General features: G+C 37.3%; 1 protein-coding gene across 2 annotated transcripts; it reads right to left on the bottom strand.

Annotated features, from left to right (window-relative positions):
- Positions 1-232: 232 nt before the first annotated feature.
- Positions 233-25,232, bottom strand: CUNH4orf33 (chromosome unknown C4orf33 homolog). Of its 2 annotated transcripts, none has more exons than XM_069105369.1 (6): positions 25,126-25,232; positions 18,081-18,269; positions 13,015-13,075; positions 4,021-4,072; positions 3,711-3,910; positions 233-529 (listed from the first exon to the last, which is right to left on the bottom strand). In XM_069105369.1, exons 2-6 carry the CDS (start codon positions 18,259-18,261, stop codon positions 412-414), a joined length of 612 nt encoding a protein of 203 aa, XP_068961470.1. In that variant the 5' UTR covers positions 18,262-18,269; positions 25,126-25,232; the 3' UTR covers positions 233-411. The 2 variants fall into 2 exon arrangements, with proteins under 2 accessions (XP_068961470.1, XP_068961471.1); XM_069105370.1 differs by having other exon boundaries at positions 3,859-3,910.
- Positions 25,233-26,040: the final 808 nt, after the last annotated feature.

Raw genomic sequence — 26,040 nt, 5'->3', positions numbered from 1 at the left:
CATAGTCAGCATCTAACAAAAGTTTGTTTAATTTAATTGAATTAAAAAACCGGAAAGAGTTCAGATTGATCAAGAGGGACTGAGGAATGGAGAATTGCACTGACCTACGGTTTATGGAGGCAGATATGCTAGAAATGCTTAAATAAATGCCAGCAAAGTTGCTGCAAGGACAATGACATGATGACTTCTTGGATATTTGCCTCCAGGAAATGATTTACTTATAGAGACAAGATCATTCACAAACATTTTATTATCTTGAGTACTAACCTATCTGCCATGTAGCTCTCGGAAAAACTCACTTTTCAAAATCATCTTTGCAAATATGTATTGTTCAAACATTCACAGTTTCCTTTAAGAAGTTGCAGCTTGTAATTTGTTGATTTTTCAAGAAGACAGAATAGAGAAATGAAATTATTTATTCTTCTCTGCAGTATGTTTCTGTGACATCCAAAGGTCTGATTCAGGCTGTTTCCACTCCTCTCCAAAAATTGTATTCCAACTAAAAGACTTGAAGTATTCCAGGTGATGGCTAAAAGGAAAAAAAAAATGGAGTGGGAGTTGAAATGAATTTTGAATCTGGGGAAAATAGTTGTCTTGAAGGAAAATTTATTCTATTTTGTCAGATCTTTTATGTGGCAGTTTTCTATTTTAAAAAACTAAAGAGTAGACAGTATCATAAAGGAACAACTTCTCTTGATCTGAAAACACCCTCTCATAGTTAAACAGTCAATGTCTTGAAAATACTTTTCATTCATATATAGTTTTAAATAAAGATACCTGGGGCGGCCAGGTAGCACAGCAAGTAAGAGCACTGGCTCCAGTGTCGGGATGACCTAGGGATCGAATCTGGGCTCAGACACTTAGCACCCACCCAGAAACACCTGGCCATGTAACCTTGAGTGAGTTACTTAACCCCAATTGCTTAGGGGTGGCCAGGTGGCTCAGCAAGTAAGAGCACTGGCTCCAGTGTCAGGATGACCGGGGGATCAAATCTGGGCTCAGATACTTAGCACCACACCTAGAAATAACTGGCTGTGTAACCTTGAGCAAGTTACTTAACCCCGATTGCTTTAAAAAATAAAAAAATAAAATAAAATAAAGATACCCACAGGCCCTTTTCAAATATTGGAAGGAAACAAACTTTGTTGCCATTGTGTTCATTACAGAAATTTAAGAAGGTATTCTAAAAAGTTTCAGCTCCACATACTATCCTGCATTATCAGATCTGAGACTTAGTTCTTCCCTTTTTAGGCAGAATAATGAACTATTATAAAGGTTCCACCATGGACTTATGAAAATGAAGGAAAAATAGATTTCCTTCCATGTACCAGTGCAACAACTGTGCTGTGAGAAATTGGATTTATTACTTACTCTCCCTTGACCAGGGGTACAAGTAAAAAACTTTGTATATGGGCAGAGTCTCCCATCAGTTGTAACTACCATGGAGAAGATTAGAAGAGTGATACAGCTGGTGCAAGGCCAGAGAGGAATAAAGTAATGAATGAGTGGACGAATATATGAATGAATCACTGAAAAAGCATTTATTAAGCACTTGTTCTTTTTTTCCTCCATATCAATTTGCTTTTTATTTACTCAAATAATTTATAATTTACATTTTACTTGTTAACACATACATTTATTTTGTTTATTGGGCATAGGTTGTAGAGTGACAGCATGTTGTAGAGAATATAGAGCTTCTCTAAGAGTCAGGAAGATATGGGTTTGAATCCTACCTCTGAGAAATCCTAACTGGGTAATCATGAGCAAGTCACTTGATCTTTCAGTGCATAGGCAACATTCTCAAATGACTATAAATTACAGATGATCTACTGATCTACACTGGTGAAGGGAGTTTCTATTTAGCAAATTCCCACTGCAAGTCTGAAAGTCTGTGTGTGCCTATATGTGTGTACATAGACATCATGTGTACATGTATACATATGTATGTATATATACAAATAGATATTGTGCCTATATGTACACACATGTGTATGCATATATACATGCATATGTCTACAATATGTAAGCACACATATAAATACAATATCTATGTACACACATACATAAACATACACCCCTTGGTGGGAACTCCCTACATGGAAACTCCCTCCACTAAAGGAAACAAGTAATATGTATATATGCACATATATGGAAATACTTAGCTGGTAGAGACTGAAGGAAATAAGTAATATGTACATATATATGTATACATATATATTTATATATATTAAGCACTTATTCTTAAACTCTAGGTATATAAAGAGAAAAAAGTAAAACAATCTCTACTCTAAAGGTGTTCACATTCTAATTGGAAGAGATAATAAATAAAAGAAAGTTCAACTAAAGGGCAGATGGAAAGGTCCAGAAATCCTAAGGGCTCTGTTGGTACAACTTAAGGTCCCTAGGGCTGATAACAAGGACCTAGGAATCCTTAAATTGTACCAGTAAATCAGACGATAATGCCCAAAGCCCTGGAGGTTATAATAAGATCATGGCAAATGGTAAAGCCCAAAGGACCTTAAAATGCAATGGCAAAACAGTTGATAAAATCTGGCATTCCTACATCTCACTAGAAGGAAAAGAATTGGTAACTTTCATTTTATCAAATTCATATGGTCAGTCAAATGACCTTATTAGGGTCTGGTCAACCCATAGTCACAGGAGGAACCAAAAGGAATGGAAAAATAGAGAGTACCACTGGTAGTGGTGGATCACTCACATGAAGTCTAGGAATCTGGGGCTAACAGGGAGAGGAGCAAAAAGAATGCAAGCCCTAACTGGGTAAAGAAATACCAACTTGGGGTGGCTAGGTGGCACAGTGAGTAAAGTGCTGGCCCTGGAGTCAGGAGAACCCGAGTTCAGTTCTGGCCTCAGACACAACACCCACACAAAAAAACTAGCCCTGTAACCTTGGGCAAGTTACTTAACCCCAATTGCCCTCCAAAAAGCAAAATAAATAAATAAACTGGTTTAAAAAAGAAATACCAACTCAGTGTCTGAACCAATTATTTCTGGCTCCCTGACCCTCCTTACCTGATTAGGTAGAGTCACACCAACCTGTGTACCTGTCATACTTGGAGTAAAATAGGCAGAATACGAAAAGGAAGGATTTAACAGCACAGTGATTGCATAAAGGAAAAAATTAAAAAGATGAGTGGAAAAGAAGACTAAAGAATGGGCAAAGAGGAGAGCAGAATGGTAAAAGAGAGAGAAAAGTTAAGAGAAAGGAAGTGGGGAATATAGAATTCTTTAAAAACCCAACACTGGGGATAGGAAGAAGAGAAGAAAAGACTTAGAAGCAAAATTGGTAAAAAAAAAAAAAAGGAGGGCACAGTGATTGCAGAAAGTGGCAGGACTGAATAGAAACATTTCCACGTATTTGGGGATGAATCAGAGTCTGTGCCCAAATAGTAAACCTCCCATCAACAGCTCCTTTCTTCACCATTGGGATTCTGGTTAGACTCTTGAAAAGGTCTGAAAAACCCAAGGCTAGTAACTATAGAGCTTGTGTTAGTCAACAAGTCAATGTGTATTAACTGAGGAGCCAGAGGGTACATAGGACTGGACTACACACTTAAAGCAATTTTCTTTCCTTTACTCTAAGAGTAGGCACTTAGTGTAATTAAGTGGGCACTGTCTTCCCAAAAAAAATCAATGGAATCACAATCTCTTATACTCCAAATACAATTCATTATATGTTTTCTACTTACAAATCAGGCTCTTGTCCTTTTTTTATCTCATCTTGTGGTATGGGGTAAAGTGCTTCATAAGTTCTTCCAGCTTTTGATCCATGAATTGCAAATGAATTAAATTTATCTACACCAGGAGGAAAATAACTCCAAGGAAGATGAACTTTACCTTCCCATGTATTCTCATGTCTGGATACCTCAAATGATAAAGCAAGCTCTCGCTAGAAAAGCAAAATGAAAGATGAATGTAAGGTAATATGGCAAATTTGCACCAGTACAGAAAGCACCTGGATATTTGAAAAGGCTGATTCCTATGAAACTGATTACTTACCTTCCATGACTTTCTTCTTCCAAATAGTAAAATCACCAAATGTTGTCCATGGCTGTCAAAATGAAAATACCTTGTTAAGTACTTTAAAGAAAGAAGCCAAAATTATTTCTCGCACTACTCTGTATCAGAAACATATATGGACATGTGAAAATTTCTGTCACAAAGTTTTCCAATAACAAGCAAAAATCAAATGAAAATATTGAGCCAATGAAAGGAGAGAAGTGACTACTAAAAAATGAAATATTTGAATTTTCTTCACTTCAGAGTACGGGGTCCATTAATTTCTTTTCCAATAAATTTTATATCTTTTATTTTTAAATTACCTACATTTCCCAATATATCTCTCCTCTTCTTCTCAGAAAACCATCTTTTATAACAAAGAATTTAAAAAGGCAGGGGGAACAGTTTGGCAGAACTCATCACCACACTGAAAAAGCCTGAAATTATCTGTAGTGTCCTATACCTGTAGTCCCCCACATCTTCAAAGAAGAGAGGTAGGTGCCCTTCCATAACTCTTCTTTGGGGACAAGTTTGGTCATCATTTTGGAGCGTCAGTTCCAATTGTTCTGCTGTCGTTCTTTACATTAACATTGTTGTAGTTATACTATAGATTTTTTTCTTGGTTTGCTTACCTCACTGTGTAACAGTTTATGTAAGTCTTCCCATGTTTCTCCATATTCATTATGTTTAACATGTCTTTTGGCATAGTATAATTCTATGACATTCATGTGCCACAACTTGTTTAATTATTACCCAATAAATGGAAATCTACTTTGCTTCTAGTTCTTTGCTGCTACAAAAAGTGCTCTTATAAATATTCTGGCGTGTATAGGGACTTTCTTTTTGTCATTAACTTCTTTGGGATATATGACTAGCATCCAGGTCACTTTCTTCATAAAACTCCAAATTGCTTTCTAGAATGATTGGACCAAATGACAGCTCCACTAACAATACATCAGTATCCCTTTCTTCCTCATTTATGACAAATGTAATCCTGTACAAAAAAAAGTTATGTGCTGTATTAATATTGCTTTTCATCTGCTTTGAATAAAACATAACACAGAACTAGAAGCAATAGGTGGAAAGTACAAAGAGGAAAACTTAGATTTGACATAAGTGAAAACTTCCTTAACAATTAGAGCTATCCAGAAGTAGTATGAGCTACTTTAAGGTATAACAGATTTTCCCTTCATTCTAGATTTTCAAGTAAAGACCAGAAGGCCAATGAAATTTAATAAAAATTTCTTAAGCACATACTATGTACATGACCCATGTTAGGCTCTCTGGATACAAAGACAAAAGGTCTTTGACCTCAAAGAACTTACTGACCACTTGTGGACTATGTTATAGAGATTTTTTTCAGGTAGGGGTTGGGACTAGATGGCCATTAAGGCCCCTTCAATTCTGAAATTCTATCATTGTATAATCAAAATTATGAAATCTTACATTTAAATAATTCAAACTGGCATAAAATGGGAGAAAGTATTATTTCATTTGAAGAGAATCTCAGAACTTCCCCCTAAACTAAACTGCCATAAGGAAACTGACACCAATTTATATATCACAGGGCCTATGAAATGGGCTGAAGATCATTTTCATAAGAAATCTATTTTTCAACTCATTAAAAGCATCCTGGCATAACTCTATGCCCTTGGACAAGTTACTTGCCATGATATCAGTCAAGATGATGAAGTATGAAGCAGTATAGCCTACTTTCCCAAACAACTACTCAAGCACAGGATCACAAATTTAACCCACAGGCAAGTGATTTAGGACAAAGATTCTAGAATAATGGAGGACCTGAGACTTGGAGTCACTCCCTCATGAGTAAAAGATCATAACTCTGTTATTATAACCAGGAGAGGGAATCTCAGGGTCACAGAAGAGGGTCTTGTTGCTCTGATCCCAGCAACAGGACATCAGATAAGAGAAACCAGGATCATACAGTGTCACCACAGTACCACTAGAAGTGCCCAGAGCACCATGATGTGTAAAAAACTACAAGAGGGACAGCTAGGCGGTCCACTGGATAGAGCACTGTCCCTGGAGTCAAGGGGATCTAAGTTGAAATCGGACCTCTGACACTTACTAATTGTGTGACCCTGAGCAAGTCACTTAACCCAAATTGACTCAAAAAAGAAAAAGAAAAAAACTATGGGAAGGCTTCCCACACATTGGCAGATCTTCCGTGGAGGCTCTATAGAACATAGACAAGAACTGCAAGGCATGAAAGGATAAAAACATAGTGGTTGTGATCTACACTGATGGAGGGAAATACACATATCAATGAGATTATATATCAATCAATTACTCAAAACATTTATTAAGCACCCATGACAATGAAATATTGTACAGTGGAACACATAAGGTAGATTACATTCTATCAGGTAAGTAGTACATACACATAAATATTATATATGTATATGTATATGTAAATGCAAAGTAATTTGGTTGGGGAAACTAGCAACTGGATCAATGTAGAAGGTGGCCTTTGAGCTGAGCCTTGATGGAAATAAAGGTTTGTAATGAGCTGAAGTGAGGAGAGAGTGAATTTCAGCTATGGAGATATAATGGCTATGCAAAGGCAGAGAAAGGAGACGAATTGTTGCAAATGAAAAGAGAAGAAGGCTAGTTTGATTGCAATATATTGCGTGGAATGGAATAATGTGCAATAAATTGGAAAGGTAGATGCAAAGAATAAGAATATTTGAGCATTGGAAAGGACCTTAGTAGTCTAGTCCAACCCATACCCAGAAGGAATCTCCATTATAATATATCTAACAAGTGATCATCCAACCTCTACTGGATGATTTGCAGGGAGAGGGAACCCATCACCTTTACTGGCAGCTCATTCCCCTTTCGAACAGTTTTGTTTGTTAGGTAGTCTCACCTGAGAGCCTGGATTACTCTTTGCAACTTCTAACCATTGGTCCTCTGCCCTTTAGGGTGAAATACAAGTTTCATACCTCTTCCTGACTGATAGCCCTTCAAATTCCTGAAGCAAGCTATCAGATATTCCTATTGAGCTTTGGCCAGGATTCAACTAAGTTCTTCTGTTTACATAGAATCAGAATGAGGAAGTAACCCCCTTTGCACAACTTGGTGCTATTGGGACCAAAGATGATCTTCTGAGGGAAATAAGAGATGAGGAATTGCCCTGACTGCCACTGTGTCCAACCTTTATTATATTGTATTATTAATTACTAAAATTCCTATCTATTTTGAAGATCTTAGTAATGGTATACTTAGCTTTATTATAGTTTAATGACCCAGGGGTGGGGAACCTGTGGCTTTCTAGGTCCTTGGGTACAGCCTTTTGACTGAGTCTAAGTTTTTACAGAACAAATCCTTTTATTAAGGGAATCTGTGCTATGAAGTTTGGATTCAATCAAACGGCAGCACTAGAGGACCTAGAGGGCCTCAAGTAGCCTCAAGGCCAAAGGTTCCTCACCCCTGGATTAATCATACCACGTCCTGAACTTGAGGCCCCTCAGAGCTTATTCATCCCTTTTAAGTCTTCTCTCTTTCGGTTAAATATCCCTAACACTCTCCATCAATCCTCATAGGACATAGATCCAATACCCTTCACCATCCTTACTGGCCTCTTTTGGACTTCCTCCTGCTTATCAACATCCTTCTTAAAGTATGGTGTAAAGAATGAATGGATGAATGAATGAATGATGAATGAATGAAAAAACATTTATTAAGAGCTTACTTACTGTGTGAAAAGTTCTGGGCAAAGTGCTATAGCTATAAACAGAAAAACAAGACTGTTTTCTAGGAGCTTACATTATCATAGACTGAGACAACACTTAAGGGAGAGTTTGGTAGCAAATTAGATTAAAAGACTCCATGATCCTCAGGACTAAACTACAAAGCAGATGGTGATGCCACTTCATCAATGTTATCTCCACAAATACATTCTGGACTTCTCTAATGGTGAGAACTTTCCTTTTTTGGGTCTTCAATAGCTGCAGAAGCAATTACTAAATCACATCTCCACAAAGGTTGGTTCCGCAGATGGCAGCTATAGGGACTGAACATAATATTCTACATGCGGTTTGTCCAGGGTAGAATACAGGGGGAATATCATTCCTTATAACTAAAAGTTATCATTTGTTTAATGTGGAACTAGATTGCATTAGCTTCTCTGACTACCTTTACTGTGCTGCTGATTCCTGTTAATATTACAATCCACCAGAACTCTCAGAGATAACTTTTTGCAACAAACTTGTTCCCCATCCTGTACTTCTAAAACTGGTGTGTTGTTTTGTTGTTGTTACTGTTGTTGTTTCTCATCCAAATGTAAGATTCTATATTCCCATTGAATTTCATTTTATTATATTCAAGGCTATTGAGAAATTTCTGGAGCCTGTCATCTAATGTGTTAATGATACCTCCCACTTTTGTTTCATTTGAAGAACATTTATGCCTTTAGCCAAGTCATTGATAAAACATGTTGAACAGCAGAGATTTCTGGGGCATTTCACTAGAGATCTACTGCCACACTGAGAGTAACTATTAACTATTCTATGAACCCTACAAGTCATTTAGTTCTGAACCCATCTCAATGTATTATTGTATAGTCCACATCTCTCCATCTTCACCATAAGAATGGCAAGAGATAGTTTATGAAATATTTTGTAAACTATACCTTCAGCTTTCCTCTCATATCATTGGTAACATTGTCAAAAAAAAGGAAAGAAAAGAAATACTGTTTGTCTGGCATGAACTGGTCTTAATGAAACCATGCTTGCTTTTTGTAGTCATTGTTTCCCTTTATGTATCTTCACTACAGATTTTTTTAATGATACTGTCTAATTTTTTCCAAGAATTAAAGTCAAACTCCCTGGTCTTTGATTTGCAGGCTATGTTCTCTTCCCTTTTGCAAAAATCAGGACATTTACCTGCATCCAATCATGTTGTGTCTCTCCAATTTTCCATGATCTTTCTATCAGATATTACTGATAGTGGTTTAGCAATTACATTCACTGTTAAGGTTTCATGATGTCTTATGGTGGAATCATCTCAAAGAATTCAGAGTCAGACCACCTTTAATCCAAGTACAGGCATTTATTGAGATTGATGCCTCTCAAGAAGCTAAGTAATTTCTGAGAAGAACCGACAACTTCAGAGAAAGCAAGATGGATTTTTATAGGGTAAAGATGTAATTTCATAACAGGAATTATGAATATCAAAAAGGCAGGAGGGGTTTGTTAAAGGATTAGGTAATAGGGGAGGGGTCCAAGTCACAGTGGAACTGTGCATGCAATTACCCACAATGCACACACACACAAAAAACATTGGTGGGGTATGTATGTATGAAAATGATACTATAATAAGCTTCTCTACATCATACATAAGTTCACTCTAGTCAGTTCTTTATTATTACTCACAGGTGCCTACTTATGGAAAGTCCCTTCTATTGTTTTGGGGTCCACATCCTGCTTGGGCATCTTGGTGGCGCTGCTTTCTGACTGGTTGGCTATTGTGGTCCTGTCTGAGACTAGATGGATGTGGTTGCAATTGAGTGTATGGACATACCTGCTGTTTCTGTGAGAAATATGAGGAATGGGTCTGGAGTCAGTGGCTAGCTAGAGGCAGTGGCTGGGATCCCATCATATGGACATAGATGCTGTTTCTGTGAGAAATATGAGCTCATGGACACACCAGTTGGTCTAGTGAGCAGTGAGGCATATATGAAGAAGTTAGACCATTGAATGGGGATGGGGTGGCTAGGTAGAAGCAGTGGGCCTGCTGTTCAGTGGGGCCCACAAGGAAGTTAGAATATTGGGGCTGGGGGGACAGCTTAATTAGGATTCCACCAGTTCCTTTTAGTACCTGAAGATATAGTTTATCCTGGCCAGGTGATCTGAATGCATCAAAGACAGCTAAGTGCTCTCTTATTACCTCCTAATTTATCCTGGGAGATCTATCTTCCTGTTGACCATTTTTATTATCCTTTCCACTATATAAGTCATTCTAGGCAAAGAAAATCTAAGTAAAACAGAAATTAAACAACTCTTCCTTCTTGATATTGTCATTTATAATCTTTCCACCTACCACCAAGGGGAGGTGTTATCCTTACTCTGATGTTCATTTGTCTGTCAATATAATGAGAACAAAACTGTTTTGGTGTCCTTAGTTCCCTCTATAGCCCCAACTCACTTTGAGCTTTCACTCTCCTGACATAACTTTAATTAATTAATTAGCTAGTGAAAGAGATTTCTTTATACCCAAACCTACCAACTATTGAGCTTGAAAGTGACTGACAAGAAGTAAACCATGACTAACCCAGGTCCCGAGTTTTAGAATGATGACAGTTAAATACTACTTCAAACTAATGGAAAACTATAAAACAATTGAATCCATCTCCATACTTAAAATTTGTATTTTATATATATATACATATTTGTATTATTACTACACAGTGTTATTGACTTTATGAAACCACATCATAGTTTACTGTCCATATAGAAATTATAAGAAAATCATTAAGCACTCCTCATGGAGCAACCACATCTGGAAACCTCCTCCCAGTTTCTCTTCCAAGGTGTCCGAGTAACAGTCCTGAATCCCAATGTCATAGGGAAAGAAGATCAAGGAAACTGTGGGACTACTGGCTCTCATTAGTCTGAGTTCCTGAACTCTGAAGGGGAAGTTTTCCCATAATGCAGGGGAAAGGACAGAAGGGGCCGAGAATAGGGAGACAGACAGAAATGTTCCATTAGTCTCTTATTCTGCCATGTCCAAGTGTTATCTAGACTACATAAGGGGGTGCTGGCTTACATACTAGTTACAAAAATAATTGTAAGCTGCAAAACTGATAGGAGTTAAGGCTGGCATAAAACAAAATGACTGAAAGCAAACACATACTTACAACCTCATATATTCCACTGCTTGGGGACTTTTCTACTAAATCTGTAAGGAACATGCAAGTTAGCACTTTATTTCAGCATTTCTTAAGCACTTAAGCATGGCCCAGTCCTATACCAGGTGCTAAGGGGGCCCAGACATAAAGAAGACATGGTCTCTGACCTCATGAGCTGATAACATAGTATAAACACCAAATATCTTCACCCCATTTTCATCCTCTGACATTTTGTTGTTTAGTTGTTTTCAGCTATGTCTGACTCTTCGTGATCCTTTTGGAGTTTTCTTGGCAAAAATGCCATAGTGGTTGCCATTTCCTTCTCCAGGTCATTTTACAGATGAGAAACTAAGGCAAACAGGGTTCAGTGACTCGTCCAGGGTTATACAGCTAGTAAGTGTCTAAGGTCACATTTGAACTCAGGTCTTCCTGACTCCAGACCCAGGATTCTATCCACTGTACCACCTCACTGCTCCTAATCCCCTAGCATGGTAAAGTTCAAAAAGTACTAGCTAGTGAGTTAGAAGATTCAGGTTCATGACCCAATTCCATTTTTATCTGAGTGACTGTGATCAAGGCCTCTCTAAACCTCAATTTTGTCATCCATAAAATAAGGATGAGAATTAACTCTACCGCCACCCCATCCCCATTTCAAAGAGTTGTGGTGAAAGCCCTTTATAAACTGTAACATACAGTGGTAATGGGAGCAACACATATTATAAGTGTTGAAGAGTATTACAAAGTATTCACTTAGGTGTTAATTAGAAAAAGACTAGAAAGATACAGAGAAGACGAAAACTGAACAACTCATTACTAGAGTACCAAAGGAATTTAAACTGGTTTGGCTTTTTTTGGCTCAGACCCATGGTGGTGGAAAGTCCCTGCACCAATACTAATTCCTTGGAGCATTGAGAGGTTAAGTGACTTACCTAGAGTCACAAAACTACCATATGTCAGAGATAGGACTGGGATACGAGTCTAACAGCTAACCCTCTATCCACTATGCCAAGTTGTCACTCCGGAATTGAGAAGCAGGAGAGTGCAGTTGAAAGAGCTGTACTTGGAGTGAAAGGACTTGAGTTCATATCCTGAATCTGTCACTTATTACCTATTTGACCATGGACAAGTCATTTAATCCTTCTTGAGCCTCAGTTTCTCCATCTGTAAAATGAGGGTGTTGAATTTAATAACCTCTAAGGTCCCTTCCAAATCTATATCTATGAACCTGAGTATATAAGTATATAACTTAAAACCCAGGTCTCTCTGATTCCAAATCCATTGCTCTACCTACTATAATATTCTATTTATGAAAAAATAGTCATCTAAGAAAGTTAAGAACATATGTAACACAAGGTGGCACAGGGCTATTTAAACTATTTAATAATTTAATGAGGTTGATACAACCAATATTTTTCAAGCAGTCAAGATGTGACTATATATAAAAATTGATATACTGATTTGAAATAATTGTATCTATGCATTAAAACTGGTTCCCTAGAATGAAACATTTTATTAAACTAATTTGATGTTTCTGTATCTGTGATTTTAAAATACCTGGCACATAAAACTCCAGATTTACCATATAGATAACTCAAAGGATGATTCATTAGTAATTTTACATAGGAATCAACCTTGAAATATCTTCACTACAAATTTCCATTAAAAGCCAGCTCCCCTGAGCATTTAAAATATAACATGACTTACAAATAATTGATTCGCAGACAAAAATTTAGGAATATGTATGTTGTATAAAACAAGGTTTTATTGGTAAGTAATAAATCTATAATAATAGTTCTATGGTTCTAATTTTAATTTATTTAAATTTTCCGTTCCCATATAAGGCAGTATGTGGGAGTAATAGAAAGAACAGGAAGTAGTGTGGCAAATCCCACTTTTGCCACTTAATATTTGTACAACCTATAATAAGTCATTTAACGTCTTCAGGCCTCAGTTTCTTCATCTTTAAAATGAAAGGACTGGACTGGATGATCTCTAAGGTACCCATACCTATGACCCCAATTAATTGAAATTACCTATGACCTTACTACATGCTTTCCATATAGGCAACAACAACTTGATCAGAAAGAAAGAGATGCATTCAAATAAGAAGACTTCATACTCACGGACAAAGTTCAACTTCTATGTAATGCTGGGTTTTGTCATTCAGGAAAAATGCCTCTACCACTTTTCAAAAGAAAAATAACATGTTTTGAGGAATGTGATTATCTTTCCTTTAAAAAGTATAATTTATTTATTCATGACATTTAATAGTGTGGCATTCAAGACCCTTCACCCTAATTTCAAGCTACTTGTTCAGACTTACCTACTACTGGCACTCATGTAATAATTATAATGACCAATATTTGTATGATACTTAAAAATTTGCAAAGTGCTTTATCTATATAGTATGTTCCAAAATGTTAGTGCAGTGTTAAGCTTTGATAACTTCTGGAATATAAATACTATGAACTTACCAAAAAAATTTGAATTTTCAAATTTTTAAAATATTGGTGGGTTCCATTTCTGAACTTTGTAAAAACTTTCATTAGCTATTACTTAATGACTGAAAAGGATTTCATTTGTAATCCTAGTGTTATCATCACAAGGACAAGGTTTTGATGCATACAGGACAGTTTTGATGTACCCCACAAGAAAAAGTTTAATGGAGATAGAATGAGGTAATCAAGCAAGATGACATTCTCTAGCAATCAACTGGTCTGAGAAAGTAACATCCAGAAACTGTTGAATACAGAGTAAATAAATGCAAGCTGTCCTGTCTAGCTAAAATTAAAAATTTATTGCTGGGGCAGCCAGGCGGCACAGTGAGTAAGAGTGCCGGCCCCAGAGTTGGGAGACCTGGGTTTGGTTCTGGGCTCAGATATTTAACACCCACACAAAAAAACTGGCCATGTAACCTTGAGCAAGTTACTTAACACCAATTGCTTAGCGGAGGCCAGGTGGTGCAGTGAATAAGAATGCCGTCCCCAGTATCAGGAGACCTGGGATCGGTTCTGGCCTCTGATACTTGGCACCCACACAAAAATAATAATAACTGGCCGTGTAACCTTGAGCAAGTTACTTAACCCCAATTGCTTAAAAAATTTTTTTTTTGCTTAAAATTCTCAAAACTACATAGCATAAAAGAAAATTAAGTAAGTAGGCTTTTAAGTAATATTTTTGTAAGTTGATAGCCATTACTTCTTAAGTTATTAAGCTTGGGCTGAACTAACACTTTTGGGACATTCCGTATTATCTTATTTGAGCCTCATGATAACCCTGTTACATACAAGTATTAAAGGTATTTTTATCCCTATGTTATAAAAGAGGAAACTGAGGCTCACAGAGATTAAATAATTTTCCCATGATCCAATAGTAAAGGTGGGTTCCCACCTTCTTTACTCTGATCAATGGAAAGATCACAGTCTCTGGAGTCAGAGGACCTGGCTGTGTGACATAGATTCCCTGAACCTCAATTTCTTCATCTGTAAAGGGAAAGAGTTGGACTAGATGCCCCCTGCAGTCCTTTCCAGCTCCAGACTTAAGATCTAATATTCAACCTACCTGGAATGAACTTCATGCTGCTACCTATCTTCCTATTGTTCCTGTTGAGATCCTACCCATCGTTAAGGTCAAAGTAAATGTTTCTTCTTTCACTAAGCCTCCCCTGATTCTTCTACCTAGATACACTTTTTTTCCTCCAGATTCCCATAGTTCTTTGCACTTCTCATCATACTCATCTTATTATAACTTGTATTATATTTTTTCCCATACTTGTCTTGTCTACCTCTCCTCAGCAGCAGAAATTAGTGTCTTTCTCATCTTTTTCATTCCCCAAAGCACCTAGAACAGTACTTTTGACAGTGAGCACTCAGTAAATATCTGCTGAATAAATGAAAATGTTATTCCATTAGCTATACATGAATCACTAATTCTAACACCAGCAGGAATTATTGCTCCTTTCCACCCTTCCACATTCATTGAAAAAAAAAGACTATTATTAAAGGAGTTGTTTTAAGTGGATTTTAATCGTTTTTCTTTTTAATCTCTGGCAATAACTTTGTAAATAAAAGATCAGCAAGTGTGTAGGATAGGGAACAGAACACTGGTCTGTGCAAGACCATTCTACTTTAATTCTTAAGAGATTTGGAAGGTGACTTCTGAGTAAGCATAGTGGATATACAAACTAAATAGTAGCTCTTATAAATAAAGGAAGCTTAAATAGGTTACCAGCTAAGGAGCAAAGAAAAAAGTAACTCATGATGCATATAGAATGGTTACAGAAAGCTGAGAGATGACTGGAGATTTTTCTCTGCCTTACATGATTTAACTTTGGTCCATGGAAGGATGAACTGACTTTTCACAGTCTCATAAAAGTGTTCAAATCAAGTGCCAGGATTTTCCTGATCCCTTGGGAATTAGGGTTTCTCCTCAACCTATTCCTCCAAAATTACTTTGTATTTTATACTGTCTGAGCATATATTGTTTCCCCAGTAGAATATAAGTTCTATGAGGACAAATACTACTTTGATAACTGTTTTCCAAGCAGTTGGCACAGTGCCAGAGACATAGAAGGCACTTAATAAGACTCTTAAATTGACAAATTAGGCAGTACTCTTACATGACTATAGTACCTTTATATCTTCTTTAGGGAAATTTTGGTATATTATTACTGATAACTAAAATGCCATCCACTTTGATGGGGTGCTTGGGTCCCAATTCCAAAATCTCATTTCTCCCTAGTTTCAAAACACTATCCCTGATAGTTTTCTCCTCAGACCAAGGATGCTAGGCCTAGCAATAACTCATTAGTGGGCCCCAGTAAGTCAAACTACCTTTTCCCACAACTACTCATGAGTGGGCCCCAGTAAAACAATCTTTCCCAATCACAAGAACAAGTTGACCGCTGAAGAAATTCTCTTGTAAAAACAGAACTATCTTGTAACTACAGAATTATCATGTATTGATTCCCAAAGTTATCATATTCAATCCAGAGGTCAAACTATAGACATCAACTTTCAAAGCTATCTCGCTACAGACATAACAGACCAAAAATACACCCCTGAGAAACCCCTTCCCGGGGTTTCTAGTAGTGAATGATGCCTGTGACCAAGGTTGTAAATTATCACCTAATTAGCATATATATGCCAGATAATCCACTACTTTTCCTATATAAGTTTTAGCATCATTCCTGTTAAGTGGCAAGTTCCTTGGGGAGCTCTGCCCACCATATTGGTGTTACAATAAACCTTTGCCACCTTGACTTAAAGAATGCCTGATTCTGTTTATTTATTCCAGATGACCCTGTCCAGTACTTCAGTCCCTGAGGGGTCCCTGAACCCCTTAAACCACATCAACTTCAAGGGGTGAATTTTGCTAGGCAAGAGAAAAGAAGGGAGATACTTGTAAGAAAAAAGGGCAAATGACATCTCTTTGAATTATGTAACTTCTACTCTTACTAAGGATCACAAATATATGTATATGTGTATACAAATACACATAACACATGTTATTTTAAAATAATTATTGACTAAAAGTGGTTTGTCACTTTCCCTCTCCTCTTCCCCACACCAACAAAAAACATTCTTAAAACTCCATGATTGCCAACCTGATAATAGCTAGATGGTCAGTCTTGGAGTCAGGAAGACCTGGGTTCAAGCCCTGCCTTTAGTATATACTGCCTGTGTGATAGTAAGTGAAGCAGTGTTATAGGCAATACCTTTAGAATCTTAGTTACAGATAGAGTTGCCCATCTGCCTTAGTAGAGAGAGTCTGCAGATCTGGAGTACTCCAGCCTCAAAGAAATCATGGGCTTATTATACTAAAAACAAATAAAAGCACTCCATACAGAAAGCTTAGAAATTTTTTTGTAAAAAGTACTGAATTGTTTTCTGTAAAACAGGCAAACAAGATAATGTGGTATAATTAGCACTTTTTATCCATTTGCATGGTTTAAAGTTTAAAATACTTCAAGTATCATCATTATGTCACTCAATTAACAAGAACTATGTAACAGGCACGGTACTCCATTGTTGTAGTTATTGTTTGTTCTTCCTGCTCAAAGACCAAAACAACACCATATTGTTGAATTATATAGGTTAACTATGCCAATATGAGCTCAGAAGGTTCTATCACTGGTCAGGCACAAGGAATCCACATACATGATATGGGTGATATCTTTTGATTTGAACATAAATTAGATTTAAGTGAGGCAGAGTTGCTTAAATTATTCAGAGACATCAAAGTCCAGTGGCAAGACGAAAATCAAGACAATTGGTCATGACCTGGGATGCAGTGGATAACCCTAGTGTCTTTGATATCTGACCAAGCTCTAAGCATTCCACAGTACCTGCTTCAGCCATCTTCATGGCTGTTGGAACAAATTGTTCATATCTTCCCATTTTTCAGAGGGAGGGTGATGGGTATCTTCACATGCTTGGGCTAGACAATACCTTCACTCACCTATGGGTTTGAGGCCTGTCAGTTACCCTCAACCTGGTTTTAATCCATCTGCTGAGAAGGTTTTACTGGGGTGTGGCCAATGCACATGCTATAGTTTCTTGGAGTCACAGGTAAGAGTTGGGTGACAGGAGGACCCTAAAAGTGAATGAGCCCTGAAAGGGGCTTGGCAGCCCTCAGATCAGAGGCACCTAGAAAGGATTCACAGGCTTTACTAGAAAGAAAAGCTGTTCATGACATAAAAATTTAGGAACGTTTGCATTAGATAATCTTTATCCTTAATTTTTACGCCTAAGGCTAATAAAATTCATCCTCTGAAGTGGATGATGTTTTAGTTATAAGTAACACTATACTAAGACTTCCCTAGGAAGATAAAAAGATGCTATAGACATTTGAGAGTCCTTCCTAACAAGTTCCTCTTACACTCAAGGTATTACCATTGCTGAGCTATTTTCAAATGGCAATGTAAAAGAAGAAAGTTGGGGAGAAGGAAGGGAAAGAAAACACAAAAGCTATCTCCAAACCTGGAATTGTCATGGTTATTTTTCATGCTTCTAGTTATGCAAGTTTCAAGCTCTATTCTGAGAAGAGAATTCACCTGTCACAAGGGTTACAAGGAAATCTTTGTGCCACACAAGTCAAGTGTCAGGCATGCTCCTTTTAAAATGAAGTTCTTGCAAGAGGATATTATGAGAGATTGATGATTACTATAAAATCCAGCATTTCCGCTTACCTTCATAATCCCACAGTCCTTCAAAAGGCTTTCCTGGCTCTCCAGGTGGGGCTGGGGGATCATTAAAAAATGGAGCCTTCACTTCCATCACCAATCCTCCATCACCTGGACTCAGCCTGATCCACACTGGCTCATGGGATACTGGTAAGCTATCCCAAGTGTGTTCAATTTTAAAATCCATAGAAAGCACTATAAGAAATAGAATACAAGAAACTTAGCCTCATGAAAATTTAGAGAGGCCAGCACCTAGGAATATCAAAGGCATTCCCTTCAATTAAAAGAAAAATGGAATCAAAGTCTATTTACTTTATACACATTACATTTTAATGTTTTTTTTAAATGAGCATAATACTATAATGATTTACAGCCAGATTTCCACTGCTCAAGTGCTCTAGACACAATATATCAGCTTCATAAATTCAGACCTTAAGAAGGCCTTCAAACTCATCTAATTCAACCCCTTCACTCTACAAATGAATAAACAAAGACCAAAAGAGATGAAGTACTTTTCCAAAAGTCATGCAAGTAGTAATTAGCAGAGCTAAGATCTGAACCCAGGTCCTCAGTCTCCAAATCCAAAAAGCCAGAGGCAGGTAGGTGGTACATAGTATAGACTGCAGAACAGGGAGTATCTCCATTGAATTTCATCTTCTTCGATTCAGTCCAGTACTCTCATCTATCATAATATTTTTAGATTCTGTCATCCATATGTTATCTATACCTTCCAATTTACATGATATGAAAATTTGATAAACATGCTTTTCTGTCATTTGCCTTTATCTAAGACTAAGTCATTCCTTTAAAAAAAATAACTCTACAGGGCTAATTACAGGTCCCTGAAGGACTAATGGAGACTTCCTGCCAAGCTGACATTGAACCATTAACTACTTCTTGTAGTTAATGGTCATTCTGTTAGTTCCAAATCCATCTAATTATATTACTATATAGTTCACACCTTTCTAACTTTTCAAAAAGCACATTATGAGATGTTTTATAAAATGCTTTGCTAGATTCTAACTAAACCTTATCCAAAGCATGCTACTCATCTAACAGTTTAGCAATTATCAAAAAAGGAAGTAAGGTTAGTCAGATATTACGTATCCTTAACAAAGTTCCTTGATGCTGGCTCTTGGTATTCACATCTCCCTTTCCTAGACATTCTCTAACAATGCCTTCAATGATTCATTCTAGAATTCCCTTGGGAACTGAAATCAAGTTCATTGGTCTGAAGTTTGTAAAATCTGTTCTGCTTACCTTTTAAAATTATTTTTGAAAATCAGAACATTTGCCTAACTCTAGTCCCGATATATCTCATTTTTCTTTTTTCAAAAAAATAATAGATTTTATCTTTTATTTTCTTTTTTGCTTTTTGAAGGGAGGAGGGCAGGGCAATTGGGGTTAAGTGACTTGCCCAAAGTCATAGGCTAGTATGTGTTAAGTATCTGAGGTCCAATTTGAACTCAGGTCCTCCTGACTCCAGGGCCGGTGCTCTATTCACTATGCCACCTAGCCGCCCCTATCTTTTTTCTTTCAATAATCTTTCAAATATCATTAATCATTGCTTAGCAATCAATTAAACAATATGTTGACTAAGCCAAAATTTGTATTTTTTAAAAATTCTTTAACTTTGTGTAACTTGAATTTTTGGCCAAGTATGAGGTGTTCTGTATGCCACTGACATTACCCCTAATTGGTAAATGCTGACTCAGTGTTCCGTGTCTACCTGAGGTGTGGACTTGGTTCAAGAGCTAGTTGGAAAGAGGACTTTGGAAGGTACAAAAATGTAGAAACTAACTCCTAGGCATATTCCCGATTTCCAGATTGCATCAATAGAGACTTTAAAAATTTTGGGTTGATTACAATCAGGTTCTCTTTTGATTGACCTGAGATTTCACTTCAATTACATCTAAATAGCTCATTCACTCATGTATATTCTGGTATGTTTTAACCTATAGAAAGTTCATTTCTTTTTGCTGTTTTGCTTAGATAAATGTGTTTATTTATTCACTATTTGCAATGGTCTTGTGTAACATTCAGTGGGGCTATACTGGCAAGTAAGCTATGGGGCTAGTGACCAGGGAAGTTTAGCTTTTGTTCTGAATCAGACCATACCCTTAGATAAAGGTAAGCGTTGGGTGGGGGTGGGGAGGTAAGGAGGAGAAAAGAATAGACAGATATCATAGCCCAATACCATTCTTAGCGACAAGGAAGGAAATGAGCAGACACTCAGCCGAGACCCTTCTATTTCTTTCAAGGTAGGGAACTGAAGTCTCCCTTGGAACAAGGAGAACCAAATTCTAGAGATATCTATTCATGCTCCTGGCGAGTCACATTTAGATAACTAATGTAAAAATACATACCTTATATGAACACATATATATCTTACATGTTCAAAGAGAATCTTTGATCTTGTTAATGGTATTTGACCATTCTAAGATATTGTGATATCTCTCCCTCTGCTCTTTATGGTGAAGTAGCTAAGGACAGCGATTACCCCTATTCTCGAGAGTTTTAGACCTTGGAATTGGGCCAAGGGTAGGAGTGGAGTGATAGCGCATGGAATTTTAAAAATCATATTGTCCAACACTCTTATTTTGCGGTTGAGCAAACTGAGATCTAAAGAGACTAGGAGGCATGTCCAAGGGTCACACAGATAGCAAAGATTCCCAGATGAGAACTCACATTTGGGTGTTCTGACTACAAATATTGGCCGCTTTCTATGACATTCCCCCAGAAGTCTCCCATTATTGCTAGTTTCCTACTGGATCTGGAGTCCATTCTTCCCCCAGAACAGGTCCCTCAGCAACCCTCTTCATTATAGATAGGTCTTCTTTTCTTTCCCTGGGTCCAAATTCTGGCACTTTTCCTTCTATTTCTTAAGCTTAATTCAACTTGCTTCCTCTGCCTCAAGATCATTAGACATACACTTTCAGGGTCACTTGATTTTATTTTAGTTAAAATTTAGTGATATGTTTATACCTAGCTCCCCTCATCAGATGTCATAAAATGTCAGCCTCTCATATGAATCCTACTTCTGGTATTGATAAAGAATAATAACACCAGGACTATCTCCTTTATTAATAGAGATACTATTGCAACTAGCTATTTACACCTAGAATATGCTGTTAAAGATATTATTCATTATTCATCTGTACTACATACGTAAATTGGTCTATCGAAAACTACAGCCTATTAAAGAGAAACTGGTATATAGCTCCCAACCTTGTGTTATATTTTAAAATATTTGTTAGAGTATAGATTTTAATATTGTACCTTTTAAAATAGTGTCGACTACTTCTTGCTAAAGTAGGTGAGTTTCTTCTTTAAAATCTTACAACAATATCAATTTTAATGAAGTGAATTTTAATGAAGATTGTGGGTTACACAATTAGCTTTTCTTGTTGCAATCGATTAACAGGAGGTAAAATGAGTTCAAAGACTGAAACTTATCTAACATCATTCCAATTGCTGAAATAGATTAAGTAATAAAATAAAGCTGTTTGAAGTTTTTAAAAACCAGAAAATGTAAAAGGAAACAAACACATCCCTCTGACTCGGGGCATGATGAGGGCAATATTGTGACATGGTTGTTCATGCTATCAATTGGTTTTTCTTAATTGTCTGTCCTTGTTAAAAGGGAGGACTCAATTCTGATGTGGGGGTGCCAGAGGAAAACGTCCTGACATAAGTTTTGTAAAATAACAGCAATCAATAAAATGTTTGTCTTTACAGGGAAAAACCACTCAGATAAATTCTGATTATTTTAGTTTCCTATGCTGGGTTGATTTATAATAGTTGGCTAGGCTCGATTAGTTATTGATATTTGTTATTATACATGAATATGGGAAGGAGTGGGGATTTCTTCATTGAGGACAACTCACAGAATGGAAACTTCCTCCAGCACAAAACCCAACCTGTCAGTGATTTAAACATCTTCACATGCTTCACAAGCATGAAACATTTTAAACTAACAACAACCAGTTTTCATTCACTCTTTTGGGCCAAAATAACAAAAATATCTATACTTCTTTCAGGTTTACAAAGTGTTCTTCTATCTAGTGGTGTTTGTAAGTGTAAGTTTTATTGTGCCCATTTTATAGAAATGGAAATTGAGGTTCTATGAAATGAAGTGACTTGCCTGTGTTTATACAACTAACATCAGCCTGAGGCAAGATCATCACCAGTTCTTTCAAACTCCAATCTACCAGACTATGAGTCCACTGCTCTATTTGAGATTAAAAAAAAACATAATAAAATATTTCTTTCTTATTCCTGGATAACCAAAGGCCACTGAGGACACCAAAAGCTGTCATTGGTGAAAAGAAGATGATGGTAAAGTAGAAAGGGGAAAGAAAAGACTGTATGCTTTACTGGCATCTCCATGATGCCAAGAGAACTAGGAACAGGCCACCAGCATGAGAGCTCTGAACCAACATCAAGGTTCCAAAACTTCTGCAACAACAGCACTGTCCTTCACCAGTGGATAGAATTGGCAAAACAACATCAAAACAGACAGACAAAGTACCAGCATAACAGCCATGTCTCCTCAGTCCTTGGCAGCTCTGGGTGGCAGCTCTCAAAAGTCCTGGGCAATTCAAAGTGTCCCTCAGAAATCCTCTCAGTCTCTCTCTGCCTCCAAAATGCTGCTTCCAAAAAGTTCTTCTGCCTCTCTCTTTTCTTGTGTCTCTCTAAATTTACGTCACTAGATCCTCCCAGTTCAGCCCTCTCTTTTCACGTCAACAAGTCCATCCCACAAGTGGGATTCACAAGCTCTGTGTTTTAACACAATCAAGCCAAAAACCAAGCCAATACAGGGGGGTCTTTAAATTCCATTCCTGCCAACTATGCCATAATGTAATGCCAAGTAAAGGCAACTTCCCAAGGTTCAAAATACCAGCACAGGTGCTCTCCAGAGACTGTTCTGCAGACGGTGAGTAAATACTGTCCACTGGTGAAGGACAGTCCTGTTGTTGCAGAGGTTTTGGAACCTTGCTGTTGGTTCAAAAGCCCTGAAGAAGGATTTTCTTGTTGTATGTTTACAGAAATCCTGGAAGGGGGTTTTGCTAATGTTTTCAGGGGTCCTAGGACTGTTCTGCAGACAGAGAATGAATTAATGAAGAGACTGGCAATGTATCTTGTGGCCTTGCTAAGCTTTGTCTCCCCAGGAACAAAGATTGCTGAGAACTTGCCTCTTGTCAAGATGAAGAAAAGACCTCCATTTGGGTATTAAATGCTGTGCCTAAGCTTGTTGTAACTCTGGGGTAGATTCAATTGTGATCCAAGTGTGGGGAACTTTTGACTTTTTTGTGCTCTGTGATTAAACAAATGAATGTACTTTACTTATGATTGGAAACTAATGTCCATTGAGAAGAGGGGCTTTGTGATAGACTAAATGAATGTACAGCCTAGGGGTGGAGTAGTATTTAGAAGAGGGACTTTGTGATTGATTAAATGAATGTAATATACAGGGCTGGAGTAGTACTTGATTAAATCAGGTAGTACTTGGAGATTATTGAATCACACTTAGTAAATGATGTATTTTGAATGATGCTATATGTTGATTCTCTCTGTTCTTAATTTGCCATTGAATAAAATGGAGAGCACCTATGCTGGTATTTTGAACCTTGGGAAGTTGCCTTTGCTTGGCATGCCATTACAGTGTGGTATAGTAATGTAAGAATTTATTATTGTCCCATAACTGGGGAAATGGGGAAAGTAATATTCATAATGGGATTGTTTAAAATGAATGACAACCATCATTTACAGAATGCATAGATTGTATCATTTGAAATTTAAAACAATCCTGCTAGTTAGGTTCTATGGATTTACTTTCTCCATTTCCCCAGTTGAGGTAACTTAGATTTACATAAGTGAAAGGGACTTACTTAAGGTCCCTATGTCCACAAAAAAGTATTTGTAGGTGGGATTGAGCCCAAGTTTTTCTGAATCCAAATTCAGTATCTGTTCTTGCACAGTTGAAAGCATCCTAGAGTTAGTCATCATATGGGAGTTCATATTCCCTGCTATGACCTTAGGCAAATCACTTAACCTCACCAGTCCTTCTTTCTTCATCTATAAAAATGAGAGGATTAAATTAGATAGCTCACAGCTCTAAATATAGGGAGCCTATGGTCTACTTTGCCATTGAGAACCAAGATACCAAATATCAAGATGACAATTTTTGAATTTGCTTTAGAAACTATGCAACTCTATTATTATGGACCTTAAATTTTCTGTAGCTAGGTCACTGCGAAAGACAGTTCAGGACCTAGATAGCCAGCCATGAATACAACCATTAGTGTGTTACATACATGAGAAGTTATATAGGAAAAAGATCTTTAATCTGACAAAAAGTCTTTCCTGTCAAAAAGCACCACTTTCCTCCCATTTGTCATAGAGATAACAGGACGCTGGCACAGGTCCATTGATGGCAAGGAGGCCATGCACCATGGGGCAAGAGGACCTCACCTTGGCAGTCATCTGGAAGGTTGCTATTTTAACCAATTATTCTGCCTAACTAGGTTGTATGCTGAATTGCTTATAACTGCCAAAGGTCTGCAATTATGCCAAGGCACTCTACTCTAGGACAGAGTATCAGTTGTCCTACTATACTTACTGCTCTGCCAAAAAAGGGAAGAAAAAAAAACCATAGGAGATGTCTTAGAAGATAGAATTTAGGAACTATTTAGTACTGAAGAGGAGAAAGGACAGCAGAAGCTTAGGAAAACAAAGGATTTATGAATAAGATGTTTTTCTAAATAGAGGTGGAAGGTATTTAGGTTTAGAGATACCCTCACGTATGACACTTTTGCTACATTAGACTAAAGTTACTTCCTTTTCCTTTACATTACTGGCTATATCAGAGAAATAATAAATCAGGCCTCAGAGTATGAGGAAGCAAGACTAGCATAGAGGAAGTAAAGGTGCTGGTAGGTGGATAAACGTTAAAAATAAAGAGGAGAAGGAGACACTGGCAACAAGAAAGCACAAGGGTACAAGTCTGCCAGAAAGATGAAAGCATTTAAAAGCTAAAGAATGCACAGACCAGCCGGAAGCTCTCTGGGGGCTTCTGTCTTCCTCCTTCCTGAAAGGCTGCTTCAGCTCCTCTAACAGAAGGCTCCACCCAGCAACCTGACAAGCCTAAGGGGAGGGACTTGGGAAAAAAAGTGAAAGCAGCTGATTTTTTTTTTCTATTGGGAACAACTCAGAGCTAGCACTTTAAATAACTCCTCAATACTCCCACTCATCAGAAACCTTGCAATCCTTTCTCCTAAAAGACCTAATGTGAGAAAATATGTAAAAAGATAAATTTATCATTCAGCAGGAAAATTGACAAAGAGATTAAGGGCAATTTAGCAATTAAAAAGGGAATTCTGCATTTGTGCAATAAAATCAAATTTTAACCCACAGTAATAGCAAACATCATTTAATGTAACTCATGGCCAGTTGTGTATACAAATCAAGTGCTGAAAATTCTATAACATTTGCTTAAACTTCCCTGCTCCTTAAACACACACAAATACACAAACACACACACACACACACAAACACAAAAAACCTTCCTGTCAAAAACTGGTTTCATTTAATATTTCACATCTGTAAGTTATGCAGTCACCTGTGGCACTGAAAGTTTAAGTGTTCAATTCATCTTATACATAACTGCCGAAGTAATTTTCCTAAAATGTAGTTTTGACCACGTCACTCATCTACTCGATAAAATCCAATGGTACCTTATTGCATCTAGGATAAAGTATAAACTCTTCTGTCTGGCTTTTAAAGCCCTTCATAACCAAGCCCCAACTTGCTTTTCCAACCTTATTGTATATTTTTCTCCTACTGTGGCACACCACAGTCCAATCAAATTGACGTTTTTCCTGCTATTTATGCACAGCACTCCCATTTCTTGTGCCTAGGCTTTTGCAACGGCTATGTCCTATACCTGAAATGCATTCTCTTTTCC

The sequence above is a fragment of the Petaurus breviceps genome, unplaced genomic scaffold (assembly GCF_028583685.1).
Source record: "Petaurus breviceps papuanus isolate PSGF00001 unplaced genomic scaffold, PetGlider_PUasm1.0 76, whole genome shotgun sequence".
Taxonomy (NCBI): Eukaryota; Metazoa; Chordata; class Mammalia; order Diprotodontia; family Petauridae; genus Petaurus; species Petaurus breviceps.
Note: the sequence above shows the minus strand (reverse complement) of the source record. Positions and strands in the feature narration are given on the sequence as shown.

Bases quoted from the DNA above. Each gene is read 5' to 3' on its own strand.
- CUNH4orf33 (XM_069105369.1), bottom strand. From the start codon at position 18,261: ATGGATTTTAAAATTGAACACACTTGGGATAGCTTACCAGTATCCCAT. The intron at 13,076-18,080 runs GTAAGCGGAAAT...TCTTTTGAAAAG, and splicing joins AGGACTGTGGGATTATGAAG to TGGTAGAGGCATTTTTCCTG. The intron at 4,073-13,014 runs GTGAGTATGAAG...TCATTTTGACAG, and splicing joins ATAGAAGTTGAACTTTGTCC to CCATGGACAACATTTGGTGA.